This window comes from Manis pentadactyla, chromosome 15, assembly GCF_030020395.1.
Source record: "Manis pentadactyla isolate mManPen7 chromosome 15, mManPen7.hap1, whole genome shotgun sequence".
Classification (NCBI taxonomy): Eukaryota; Metazoa; Chordata; class Mammalia; order Pholidota; family Manidae; genus Manis; species Manis pentadactyla.
Window position 1 is genome coordinate 11,741,955 of NC_080033.1, and position 13,293 is coordinate 11,755,247.

Here is a 13,293-nt window from a genome sequence, read left to right on the forward strand (position 1 = left end):
TAGGTGATCCTGTGTTGGGTGCATAGATATTTATAATAATTATATCCTCTTGTTGGACTGACCCTTTTATCATCATATAATGTACTTCTTTGTCTCTTGTTACTTTCTTTGTTTTGAAGTCTATTTTGTCTGATACAAGTACTGCCACTCCTGCTTTTTTCTCACTATTAGTTACATGAAACATCTTTTTCCATCCCTTTACTTTCAGTCTGCGTATATCTTTGGGTTTGAAGTGAGTCTCTTGTAGGCAGCATATGGATGGGTTTTGTTTTTTTATCCATTCAGTAACTCTTTGTCTTGATTGGTGCATTCAGACCATTTACATTTAGGGTGATTATCAGTAGGTATGTACTTACTGCCATTGCAGGCTTTAGATTCGTGGTTACCAAAGGTTCAAGGGTATTTCCCTTACTATCTAACATTCTAATTATCTCACTTAGTATGCTAGTACAAACACAATCTAAAGGTTCTTTTTTTTTCTTCCTTTTTCTTCCTTCAACATTCTTTGTTATGAATCATATTATGTTCTCTTTGTCTATCCTTTGGGTGACATCTCTTTAGCCTTAGGAATACTTCAGTCTGTAGGAGTCCCTCCAAAATGCACTGTAGAGTTGGTTTGTGGGAGGTAAATTCTCTCTGCTTTTGTTTATATGAAAATTGTTTAATCCTTCCTTCAAATTTAAATGATAACCTTGCCGGGTAGAGTATTCTTGATTCAAGGCCCTTCTGCTTCATTGCATTAAATATATCATGCCACTGCCTTCTGGCCTGTAAGGTTCCTGTTGAGAAGTCTGATGGTAGCATGATGGGTTTTCCTTTCTATGTGATCTTTTTTTCTCTAGCTGCTTTTAAAAGTCTGTCTTTGTCCTTGATCTTTGCCATTTTAATTATTATATGTCTTGGTGTTGTCCTCCTTGGGTCCCTTGTGTTGGGAGATCTGTGCACCTCCATGGCCTGAGAGACTATCTCCTTCCCTAGACTGGGGAAGTTTTCAGCAATTACCTCCTCAATGGCACTTTCTATCTCTTTTTCTCTTCTTCTGGTACCCCTATTATGCAAATATTGTTCTGTTTGGGTTGGTCACACAGTTCTCTCAATATTCTTTCATTCTTAGAGATTTTTTTCTCTCTGTGCCTCAGCTTCTTTGTATTCCTCTTCTCTAATTTCTATTCCATTTACCGTCTCTTCTACTACAACTAATCTGCTTTTAAATCCCTCCATTGTATGTTTCATTTAGATATGGAATTTCTTAATGATTGAATCTCCGACTTTTGTTCGTTCCTGAGTTCTTGAATATTTTTCTGTACCTCCATTAGAATGTTTATAATTTTTATTTTGAACTCTCTTTTCGGAAGATTGGTGAGTTCAGTTTCATTTGGTCCTTTCTATGGGGTTTGTGAGATTTTGATCTGAACCATGTTCTTTTGACGTTTCATATTTCTGTGTGGTGCCCACTAGTGCCCAGAATCTCCAGTCTCTGGAGCTGCTCAGCCCCTAGAGTGAGGTTGGTGGTTGTAGGGCAGCGCAGCTGGTGCCTGGGGGGAGGAAAGGTCTGTTTCCTGATTTCTGTCTACGGTCCCTGTCTCTGGTGTCAGAGCCAGTGGGCTGAGAACACAGTTGTAAGCCTCCATGCTTTGTGTCTCTAGCTGTTGTAGGTAGGGCCCCCCTCTGGCTGGCCTGACGCCAGCGTAGTGACTGCTATTTTGTGAACCGGTGCCCACAATCTAGGAGGAAGGCGCAGCAGGCTGCATATCACAGTGGGGGGTGCCTGGGAGCTGGGCAGCCAGCCACGAGGATGGAGTGCCTGAAGCTCCTCAAAGTTCCCAACCAGCTGGGCAGAGCTCACCCAGACAACCTTGTCCAGCTCTCTCTTCTCCTGTGCAGCAAGCTCTGTGCAAACCCTACCCCTTCAGCAGCCCTCTCACTGCTAGGATGCCTCTCAGACCACCTGCCTTTCCTTTGACACAGAGCGGCGGGATGTGGATCCCGTCCTCCACAGTGGCTGGAATCTCAGTCTCTCAAGCACTCTGCCTGTCTGAGCTCCCAATGTCCAGGGCACCACACAGTACAGGTTTCTGCTCACAAAGAAGATCTCCAGGGCTAGGTGTTAAGCAGTCCCAGGCTTCCACCGCCTCCCCACTCAGTTTCTCTTCCTCCTGCCAGTGAGCTGGGGTGGGGGAAGGGCCTGGGTCCTGCCGGATTAAGGCCTTCTTTTGTTACCTTGTTTCGTGAGGTCTGCTCTGTTCCTGAGGTCCGTATGAGGTCTGGTTCAGCCTTCTTGTTGCTATTTTAGGGTTAGTTGTATTAATTAACTATATTTTTGTAGTATTTGTTGTTTTGGGAGGAGTTCTCCATTACACCTCTCACACTGCCATCTTGAATCTCTCTCTTAGGTAGTTTTTTGATAACCAATTCAATTTCATTGCTGGTAATTGGTCTGTTCAGATTTTCTCTTCATCATTCTTAGAAGGTAATATTTTTCTAGAAAGTTGTCCATTTCTTGTAGATTATCCAATTTGCTGGGATACAATTTTTCATAGTATTCTCTAATAATTCCTTGTATTTCTGTTGTATTTAGTGATTTTTCCATTCTCATTTCTCTTTCTGTTTATGTTTGTAGACTCTTTTTTTCTTCATAAAGTCTGGCTAGGTGTTTATTTTTTTTATTTCCCAAAGAAAAATAAACTGGCTTCATTGATTATTATTAGTATTATTTTTCTCAATCATACTTGTTTCTGCTCTGATATTTATTATGTCCCCCCTTCTACTGACTTCGGGCTTCATTTGTTCTCTTTCTAGTTTCCTTAATTCTGAGTTCAGACTGTTCATATGGGATTGTTTTTTCCTGAGGTAGGCCTGTATTGAAATTTACTCTCCTTTAAGCACGGCCTTTGTTGCTTCCCACAGATTTTGGGGTGTTGAGAGATTGTCATTTGTCTCCGTATATTGTCTGATCTCTGTTTTTGTTTGGTATTGATCCATTGATTATTTAGGAGCATGTTGTTAAGTCTCCGTGTGTCTGGGCTTTTTTATTTGCATAATTTATTTCTAGTTTCATACCTTTGTGTTGTGAGAAGCTGGTTGGTGCAATTTCAGTGCTTCTGAATCTACTGTGTCTCTTTTTGTGACCTAGTATGTGATCTATTCTGGGAAATGTTCCATGTGTACTTGAGAAGAATGTGCACTGTGTTGCTTTTGGGTGGAGTGTTCTGTAGATGTCTGTTAGGTCCATCTGTTCTAACGTGTTTTTCAGTGCCTGTCTCCTTACATATTTTCTGTTTGGTTGATCTGTCCTTCGGATTGAGTGGTGTGTTGAAGTCTCCTAAGATGAATGCATTGCATTCTATCTCCCCCTTTAATTCTGTCCGTATTTGTTGTACATATTTGGGTGCTCCTATGTGGAGTGCATAGATATTTATAATTGCTATAACCTCTTGTTGGACTGACCCCTTTATCATTATATAATGTCCTTGTCTCTTGTTACTTTATTTGTTTTGAAGTCTATTTTATCTGATACAAGTATTGCAACTCCTGCTTTTTTCTTCCTATTGTTTGCATGAAATGTCTTTGGGTTTGAAGTGACTCTCTTGTAGGTATCATATAGATAGGTCTCGTTTTTTTATCCATTCTGTAACTCTGTCTTTTGATTGGTGCATTCAGTCCATTTACATTTAGGGTGACTATCAATAGATATGTACTTAACTGTCATTGCAGGCTTTCGATTCGTGGTTACCAAAGGCTCAAGGGCAGCTTCTTTACTAACAGTCTAACTTAACTTGCATATTACAGTATTATAAACACAATCCAACGATTGTTTTTCTCCTGTCTTTTTCTTTCTCCTCCTCCACTCTTTATATATTAGGTGTCATATTTTGTGCTCTTTGTGTATTCCTTGACTGACTTTGTGGGTAGTTGATTTAATTTTCCATTTTCTTATTAATTAATTGGTCTACTTCCTTTACTCTTGTTGTTCTGTTTTGTCTGGTGACAGTTATTTAGCCCCAGGAGCACTTCCATCTATATCAGTCCCTTTAAAATATACTGTAGAGATGAATTGCTTTTGCTTATCTGAAAATTGTTTAATCACTACTTCATAATTTAACTGATAATCTTGCCAGGTAGAGTATTCTTGGTTGGAGGCCCTTCTGTTTCATTGCAATAAATATATCATGCCTCTCCCTTCTAGCCTGTAAGGTTTCTGCTGAGAAGTCTGCTGATAGCCTGCTGGGCTTTCCTTTGTAGCTGATATTTTTTTCTCTCTGGCTGCTTTTAATACTCTGTCCTTGTCCTTGATCTTTGCCATTTTAATTATTATATTTCTTAGTGTTTTCTTCCTAGGGTCCCTTGTGTTGGGAGAGGTCTGTACTTCCATGACCTGAGAGACTATTTCCTTCCCCAGGTTGGGGAGTTTTTAGCAATTATTTCCTTAAAGAGGCTTTCTATCCCTTTTTCTCTCTCTTCTTCTGTTATCCCTATAATGTGAATATTGTTCTGTTTGGATTCCTAGAGATCCTTTTAGCTTTCTCTGTCTCATTTTCTGTTTTCTTGTTCTCTAATTTCTATTTCATATACTGCCTCCTCTATCCCATCTAATCTACTTTTAAATCCCTGCTTTGTATGCTTCATTTCAGACACTGTATTTTTCAAAGTTTCTATTTCTTGAAGTCTTCCTTGAGATCTTCAATATTTTTCTGTAGCTCCATGAGCATGTTTGTGATTTTTATTTTGAAATCTTTATCAAGAAGATTGGTGATTTCAGTTTCACTTAGCAACGTCTTTCTGGTGTCTGCTGAAGTTTTGTTTGTACAGAATTTTTTTCCCATTTAATATTTCTAGTGATTGCCGTGGATTAATAACATTGTTCAGGTGGCATTCTGTAGTGCCTGGAAGCTTTACTCTGTTGTGCTGCCCAGCACCTGGAGTAATGGTGGGGGTTGCAGGTGAGTGGAACCAGTGCATGCTGGGAAGAAGAACTTTTTCTTGTTTCTCGGCTACAGTGCCTACCTCCATTTCCAGGTCCTCTGGGTTAAGTGCCCAGGGAAGACCCTCTGTGTTATGCCCCTGTAGTTGTTGTGTGGTCATCCTCTGGGCTGGCCTGGCAGTATGGCAGGGGCAATAGGTGTGGACCGGTGGTGCTTGCCTCAAGGATGGAGCAGCTGGCTGCCTATCACAGTTGGGGGCCTTGGAGGTGCTTTGGGAGGCAGGCACATGGAGTGTCTGAAGCTCCTGAAAGTTCCTAACCTGCTGGGCTGAATATGCCAGTACGATGTAGTCCACCTGTTCTTTCTCCTGAGCAGCAAGTTCTGTGTAATCTTTGCCCCTTTAGTACCCCTCTCACTGTTGGGAATTCTTTCAAAGTGTCCTTTTTTCTTTTGTCCCAGAGTGCCTGGTTGTGTGTACCTGTTCTTCACGAGAGGCAGGAATTTCAGTCTCTCCGAGTATTCCGCCTCTCTTTGCTTTCGAACACCACTGATCTCTAGAGCACCATGTAATGTGGGTTCATACTCCTGGAGCAAATCTCCAGGGTTGGGTGTTTAACAGTTCTGGGCTTCTCCTCCCTCCCGGATCTGTCTCTTTTCCTCCCCTGTGTGACCTGGGGTAGGGGGAGGGCTTGGGTCTTGCCAGAGCACAACTTTGCTATTTTACCCTTTTCTTTGAGGTCTTCTCTTTTTCCCACATGTAGGCAATCTGTTATGCAGTGTTCAGGTCATTCTTTTGGGATTAGTTGTATTTGCTGTATTTTCATGTTATATGTGGTTTTGGAAGGATCGGGTCATTCTTTCAGGATTAGTTGTAGTTGCTGTATTTCCGTGTTTTATGTGATTTTGGGAGGAGATTTCTGCCTCAGTTCTCATTCTCATACTGCCATGTTTTTCCTCTGTTACATATTCTTAAGTAAGTGATCAGGGGAATGATATTCCCAGAGTATTTGTATGACATTTGATAACAGTTTACACACTCTTTTCTTTTTAATGTAGTAACTGAGATATAATTCACATACGATAAAACTCACACATTTAAAGTGTACAATTCAATGGCTTTTTTTTTAAGTATGTTCATAGAGTTGTGCATCATCACCACAATCAGTTTAACATTTTTGTCACCCAAAAAGAAACCCCATACTCAATGGCAGATGCTCTTCACTTCCCACCTCCCCACATATTTTATAATTTCTTGAGTATTTCTTTGACTCAAGAATACTTTCTTTTTCCTAAATATTTCCAGGTATTTATATTGAAAATGTTCACACCTAGAGAAAAGTTGAGAGGATAATAATTGAATTCCATTTAAAACCATTATCTGGACTTACCAGTTTGTAACACGCTGCCACACTTCCTATACGTATTTATATATCTTAATGTTTTAAAGCTTTTTTTCCTGAATGATATGTAGGTTTAAGTCACTAATGTAGTGATGTTTGATACCTAAGCATGTATCTCTAATAAATAGGACATCCTTTCCTAAATAAGTTTTCATTATTCCTAATTAACCTAAGCAAACTGTCATCACCTGTAAGAAAATTATGATTATTTCAGGAATATCATCTAAAGTATGATACATAATAAATTTCTCCCATTTCTTTAAAAACGTTTTTTTCTTTTGTATGAATGTTTTTAAATTCAGGATCCAATTGAAGTTCTTGAATCAATTTATTGTTAGGTTTTGTTAGTCCTTTTTAATCTAAAGAACTGTGACTTGAATTTTTAAAAATTCAAATTATTAAAATTTTGGTTCTCTCTTTCTCTCTTTTTTTTTTAAGAGTCCAAGTCCAGGCCAGTGTTCTTAAAGCATGACATTTTGAGTTTGTGTAGTTTAAAATTTTTCCTCATGATTTGGTTCAGAAAGCTTCACAATTGATGTATAATTCTGGTAACATCAGGTGAAGAAGCACAGATGTTTCTTTACAGATGACTAATTTTGGTCAACCAAATATCTATTTCAACATAGATGACTAATTCTGATTTTATTATGGTCAGAGACTATATGATTTCACTCCTTTGAAGTATATACAGACTTGTGTTATTTTATAGCCCAGTATATAGTCAGTTTTTATAAACATTCTGTGTGATTAAAAAAAGAATGTGTATTCCTATTGTTTGTTTTGTGTTTTATATGGTGTCCATTTAAATTTTTTTCTTATTTTAATAAAAGATTGTTGATATACAATCTTTTTTCTAGTTTTTTATTTACTCTTTAATTGATACATAATTTAAGGATAAAGTCCACTAATCTTCAGTGTGCAGCTTAGTAAATTTTTACACAAATAAATCTTGTAAATACCACCCAGTTGAAGCCTTACAGCATTCATTGAAATACAATCTTATGTAGGTTTCAAGCGTACAGTGCAGTGGTTCAGCAGTTACCCATGTTAGTAAATCCTCTCCCCCACTAGTGTGGTTACTATCTATCCATGTAGAAAGATGTTACAGAATCATTGACTACGTTGTCCATGCTGTAGTAACGTCCCATGACCAACTTATATTGTGATTGTGAATTACCTTTATCTTATATTGTGATTGGGAGTTCACCTTTATCACTCCCATTTAAAATTTTTTAAAATGTACTTCTGCAAGTTGCTGAAAAAGATATGTTAGAATCTTTCACTAAATTTATGGATCCCAATTTTCCCTTAAAACTTAATCTGTATTTGCTTCATATTGAAACCATTTTATTAGGGTCATATGAATATTAATATCCTTTTGTTGTTATGGCTATAATACAGGTGCATTATAGAAAATTAATTGAGACAAATTTAAATTAGAAACATAACCCTTAACAATCACACTCTTCAGTACTTCCTACTGTCCTTCCACACCTTTACATACACACATCATTATTCCCTGTTGAGCAAAATGAGATAATACTGAAATTGCTGTTCTACAACCTACCTTTTGGTTGGTTGTCATATAACACTATAATTTTCTTTGTGCTGTAGTTATCCTACATCTATGTAGTAGCATTACCTCTACATACATTGAAAACCCCATTCCACAATGACTTAATTTTTCTTTCAACCATGAAACATCTTCTAAAGAACTCCAGAGGAAAAGATGGCCTATTACATTTACCCAGATATGTACCATTTCTTTTGTTCTTCCACTGTTCCTGGTGTTCCGATTTTTCTTCTGGTATCATTTCACTTTCTTCCCAAGAACTTCCTTTTAGCACATCTTCTGCATTTTGTTTTCCCATTTTTATAGATACATGACCAAAGTGGTTAAGATGTGCATTTGCTCCATTTGAAAGAGAAGCAGTATGAGAACGATTCTATTTATCAATTGGTTGTGACAGATTCTTTTGTTTTCTGTCTTCATTTGTGGTTGGTATTTTTTCAGGATATTGAATTTAGGGTTGAATTTTTTTTCTCGCTCTTTAGAATACTGTGTTACTTCCTTCTGGCTGCTGTTTGATGAGAAGTCTGTAGTCATTTGAATTGTTCAGGTATTGTATAGGTAATGACTTGTGGTTTTTTAAGGTGCTTTGAAGTGTATTTTCCTTTTTATTTAGTTTTTAGCAATTTGGTTATAAGTTTGGGTGTGGGTTTCTTTAGGCTTATTCTCATTGGGGCGCAATGAGATTTTTGTCTGTAGGTTTATGAATTTTGCCAAACTTGGGAAGATTATAGCTTTTTAAAAAAAAATTTTTCAGTTGTGCAGACTTTTCCCCTCCTGGGACCCCTGTGATATGAATGTCAAAACTTATAGCACTGTCTTTCTGGTCCTTGTTGCTGTGCCCATTTGTTTCAGTATTTTTTCTTTCTGTTTTTCATATTGGATAAATTTGTTATTATCATAAGTTCATTGTGGTTTCCTGGCTGAGACCATCTAGCAATATTTTAACTTTATTTGTTACAGTTTTTAGGTCTTTTCCTTGGTTCTTTTCATATCTTGGCTGACGTTTTCTCTTTTTCCATTTGTTTCAAGAGTCTTTGTGATTGCTGCTTGTTGCATTTGTATAATTATAGCTTTAAAATCTGTCAAATAATTACAACATCTGTCATCTCAGAATTGGCATCTGTTGATTTTTAGAGCATGTTGATGTATTTCAGCAGGGAATTAACCTAATTATATGTTCAAGCTTCCAGTTTCTACCTGCCTTCTGTGTTTGTCTTCCCATTGTTATAGGTACATGACCAAAGTGTTTTAGATGTGCATTTGTTCCCATTTAAAACAAATGATATGAGAATAGTTCTTTATCAACTTTAGTGGTTTTGAATGAATGGTTATTACAATAAGTCTTTCCCAATGGCTTATTTTTATATGGTATACCTTTAATCTCAGCCTAATTTCCTTTATCTTTCATTCACCGGTAATCTGTTATCTGTTATGTGCTATAGGCTTATTAATAGTAGTGAGTGCAATCAGAATTGTGCCTACCCTTAGGCAGATTTAGGGATAAGAAAATATACAGAGTAAGATGTTAGTTAATTAATGAAAGTATAGTTAAAACAGAGTTATGAAGGCAAGGAATGAGGCTCTCGAGTAGAGAATAATGGACAGGGATGTATTTAGATAGGACCCAGAAAGTACAGTTGTTCTGAGGAAGACATTTATCTGGAGTCTTAAAAGATGAGGAGGATATTTTTTATATGTAGCTCAGGTCCCAGGATTTTAGAGAGATGAAACAGTCTAAGTTAAAGCATGAAGATGTGGAAAAAAGGTTGTATCATGTTGTAAGCACTAAAAGAAAGCAGTGCGGTAGAGGTAGGGTACGAAGGATGACTGGCTTGATATTAGGTCTTGCTGTCTGTGGTTTTGGATTTTAAGAGTAAAGGCAAATAAACCATTCAAAATAGTTTTAAGTATGGAGAATTAAACTTTGATCTGCACCTGATTCATCTGATAGAGATGTAAAAATACAGTTTCTTAGGACTTAATCATACGAATTCTTATTCTGTGCATCTGAATTGCTTGATTTGTAACAAGTTTATCAAATGATTTTGATTAACACCTAAGTTTGACAAAGTTAATCTATTCTATTATGAGCATCACTGTCTTATATAAACTTTCTTGTTATTGGAGCTCTTTTTATCCTTTTCCAATTCTCTGAAAGTATTTGAGAGTTGTGTATTCTTTAATGGATATTTTACTTGTATATGTGAAAGGAATGTAAAATATGTTTGCTTTCTACTTTTCTTTCAGATTTGGAGTCAAATTATGGAACTGAGAAGTTACTGGCAGAAAATGATGTTTATGAAACAAACTTTTCTGAACAGGATATGCTGCAAATAAGTAAAACTCTTGGGCTCAAGGCCTCCAGTTTTAGAAATGACTCAAAGTGTAGAAATAGATTTGAGGGACTACAGGGACACCAAGAGGTATATATAAGTCAAAAGATAATCAGCTATGGAAAAATACTTACTAATCATACTTCTCTTATTCAAAATACAGGCAAACCATATGAATGTAAGGAGTGTGGAAAGTACTTTAGTAGTTGCTCAAATCTTACTCAGCATCAGAGTATTCATACTGGAGAGAAACCTTGCGAATGCAAGGAATGTGGGAAGGCATTTAGACTTCTACAACTTACTAGACATCAGAAATTTCATACTAGTAAGAAACCCTTTAAATGTAAGGTATGTGGGAAGGCGTTTAGTCTTCCCATGCACCTTAATCGCCATAAAAACATTCATAGAGCTGGGAAACCATTTGAGTGTAAGGAATGTGGGAAGGCCTTCAATCATAGCTCAAACCTCATTCAGCATCAGAGTATTCATACCCGTGTAAAACCATATGAATGTAAGGAGTGTGGGAAAGGCTTTAATCGTGTTTCAACTCTTGTTTGGCATAAAAAAATTCATTGTAGTGCGAAACGTTTTGTATGTAAGGAATGTGGGAAGGTCTTCAGATATCATTGCCACCTTATAGAACATTTCCGAATTCATACTGGTGAGAAACCCTTTGAATGTAAAGAATGTGGGAAGGCCTTTAGTCTTCTGACACAGCTTACTCGACATCAGAACATTCATACTGGTGAGGAACAATTTAAATGTAAAGAATGTGGGAAGACCTTCAGTCGTGGCTGGAATCTTGTTCAGCATCAGAGTATTCATACTGGTGAGAAACCCTATGAATGTAAAGAATGTGGGAAGGCCTTTAGGCTTCACTTGCAAGTTTCTCAGCATCAGAAAGCTCATACTGGTAAAAAACCCTTTGAATGTAAGGAATGTGGGACAGCCTTCAAATATCAGTACCGACTTACTGAACATCAACGAATTCATACAGGTGTGAAGCCATATGAATGTGAGGAATGTGGGAAATGCTTTCGTTGTGGTTCAAGTCTTACTCAACATCTGAGTATTCATACTGGAAAGAAACCCTTTGAATGTAAGGAATGTGGGAAGGCGTTTAGATTTTCTATACAACTTCACCGACATCAAAAACTTAATACTGGTGAGAAGCCCTTTGAATGTAAGGAATGTGGAAAAGCCTTTAGTTTTCTCACCCAGCTTAATCGCCATAAGAAAATTCATACAGGTGAGAAACCATTTGAATGTAAAGAATGTGGAAAGTCCTTTAATAGTGTCTCAAACCTTGTTCAACATCGGAGTATTCATGCTGGTGTGAAACCACATGAATGTAACGAATGTGGGAAACGCTTTAATTGTGTTTCAAACCTTATTCAGCATCAGAAAATTCATTCTAGTGAGAAACCTTTTGTATGTAAGGAGAGTGGGAAGGCCTTTAGATATCATTACCAACTTAATGAACATCATAGAATGCATGCTGGTGAGAAACCCTTTGAATGTAAAGAATGTGGGAAGGCCTTTAGTCTTCTGACACAGCTTACTCGACATCAGAACATTCATACTGGTGAGAAACAACTCAAATGTAAGGAATGTGGGAAGACCTTCAGTTGTGGCTCAAATCTTGCTCAGCATCAGAGTATTCATACTGGTGAGAAACCCTATGAATGTAAAGAATGTGGGAAGGCCTTTAGGCTTCACTTGCAAGTTTCTCAGCATCAGAAAGCTCATACTGGTAAAAAACCCTTTGAATGTAAGGAATGTGGGACAGTCTTCAAATATCAGTACCAACTTACTAAACATCAACGAATTCATACAGGTATGAAATCTTATGACTGTAAGGAGTGTAGTAGAAAGGGCTTTAGTTGCAGTACAGACCTTAGAGTACATCAGAGAATTCACACTGGTGAGAAGCCCTTTGAATGTAAGGAGTGTGGGAAGGCTTTTCGACGACATTACCAATTTCTTGCACATTACAGAATTCATACTCGTGAGAACCCCTGTGCATGTAAGGAATGTGGGAAGACCTTTTGTTGTAGCTCAAACCTCATTCAACATGTTAAAATTCATACTTGTGAGGAACCCTATAAATGTAAGGATTGTGGAAAGGTCTTTAGCAAGAATTATGGACTTACTGTACATCAGAGAATTCATACTGGTGAGAAACCTTACAAATGTAAGGAATGTGGGAAAACCTTTAGGTTTGGTTCAGTCTTTACCGTACATAAGAGAATTCATACAGGTGTGAAACCCTATGAATGTAAAGACTGTGGAAAGACCTTTAATTGTAGCTCAAACCTTGCTAAACATAAGAGAATTCATACTGGTGAGAAACCTTATGAATGTAAGGAATGTGGGAAGGCCTTTAGACTTAAGTCAATCCTTTCTGCACATCAGAGAATTCATATTGGTGCGAAACGCTGTGAATGTAAGGAATGTAGGAAGGCTTTTTAAAAAAACGACTCAGTTTTTATTGCCCATCAAAGAATTCATTCAGTTATGAAACCCTATTAATGTGAAGAATGTGGGAAAGCCTTTACTGTGAGTAGTCAGCTTACTCGACATTAAAACATTCATAATCGTCAGAAGTCCTACAAATAAAAGTAATGTGGGCAAACCTTCAGTGAATATGAACAGTTTACTCAACATCAGTTCATACTGGTGGAAATGCCTATGCATTTAAAATAATATGGGTGGAACTTTCATTGTGGTCTCTGCTCAACAGCAGAGTATACTGGTAAGAAACCCTGAATATAAGTAATATAGAAAGTTTTATAATCACAGTAAAACAGTTCAGAGAAGACATTCTTGTAAGAAAACATGAATAAGGAATATGGGGTAGCCTTCATGCTTATAGTTTATTAACAAAAAGATATTTTACTAGATATGTTTAATTCATAAACTTAGAAAAGCCTTTAAACTAGAGAAAAACTATTAGTGGAACAAATGTGAGAAAACATACTTAACCGTCATTGTCATATCCTTGTCACAGAGGCACATACTTTATCATCATCCTATCCCTGCCTGTGTGAAATGAGATGCTTATA

At 37.2% G+C, this 13,293-nt stretch overlaps 1 protein-coding gene across 3 annotated transcripts in view; it reads left to right on the forward strand.

The window, feature by feature from the left end:
- The window catches only part of LOC118933729 (zinc finger protein 780A-like), a 113,338-nt gene extending 100,370 nt beyond the window's left edge, over positions 1–12,968 (forward strand). For all 3 annotated transcript variants that reach the window (XM_057493371.1, XM_057493372.1, XM_036928367.2), the window contains one exon: positions 10,143–12,968. In XM_057493371.1, coding sequence (XP_057349354.1) covers positions 10,143–12,700 — 2,558 coding nt within the window. In that variant the 3' untranslated portion in view covers positions 12,701–12,968. The remainder of the gene's footprint in view (positions 1–10,142) is intronic.
- Positions 12,969–13,293: the final 325 nt, after the last annotated feature.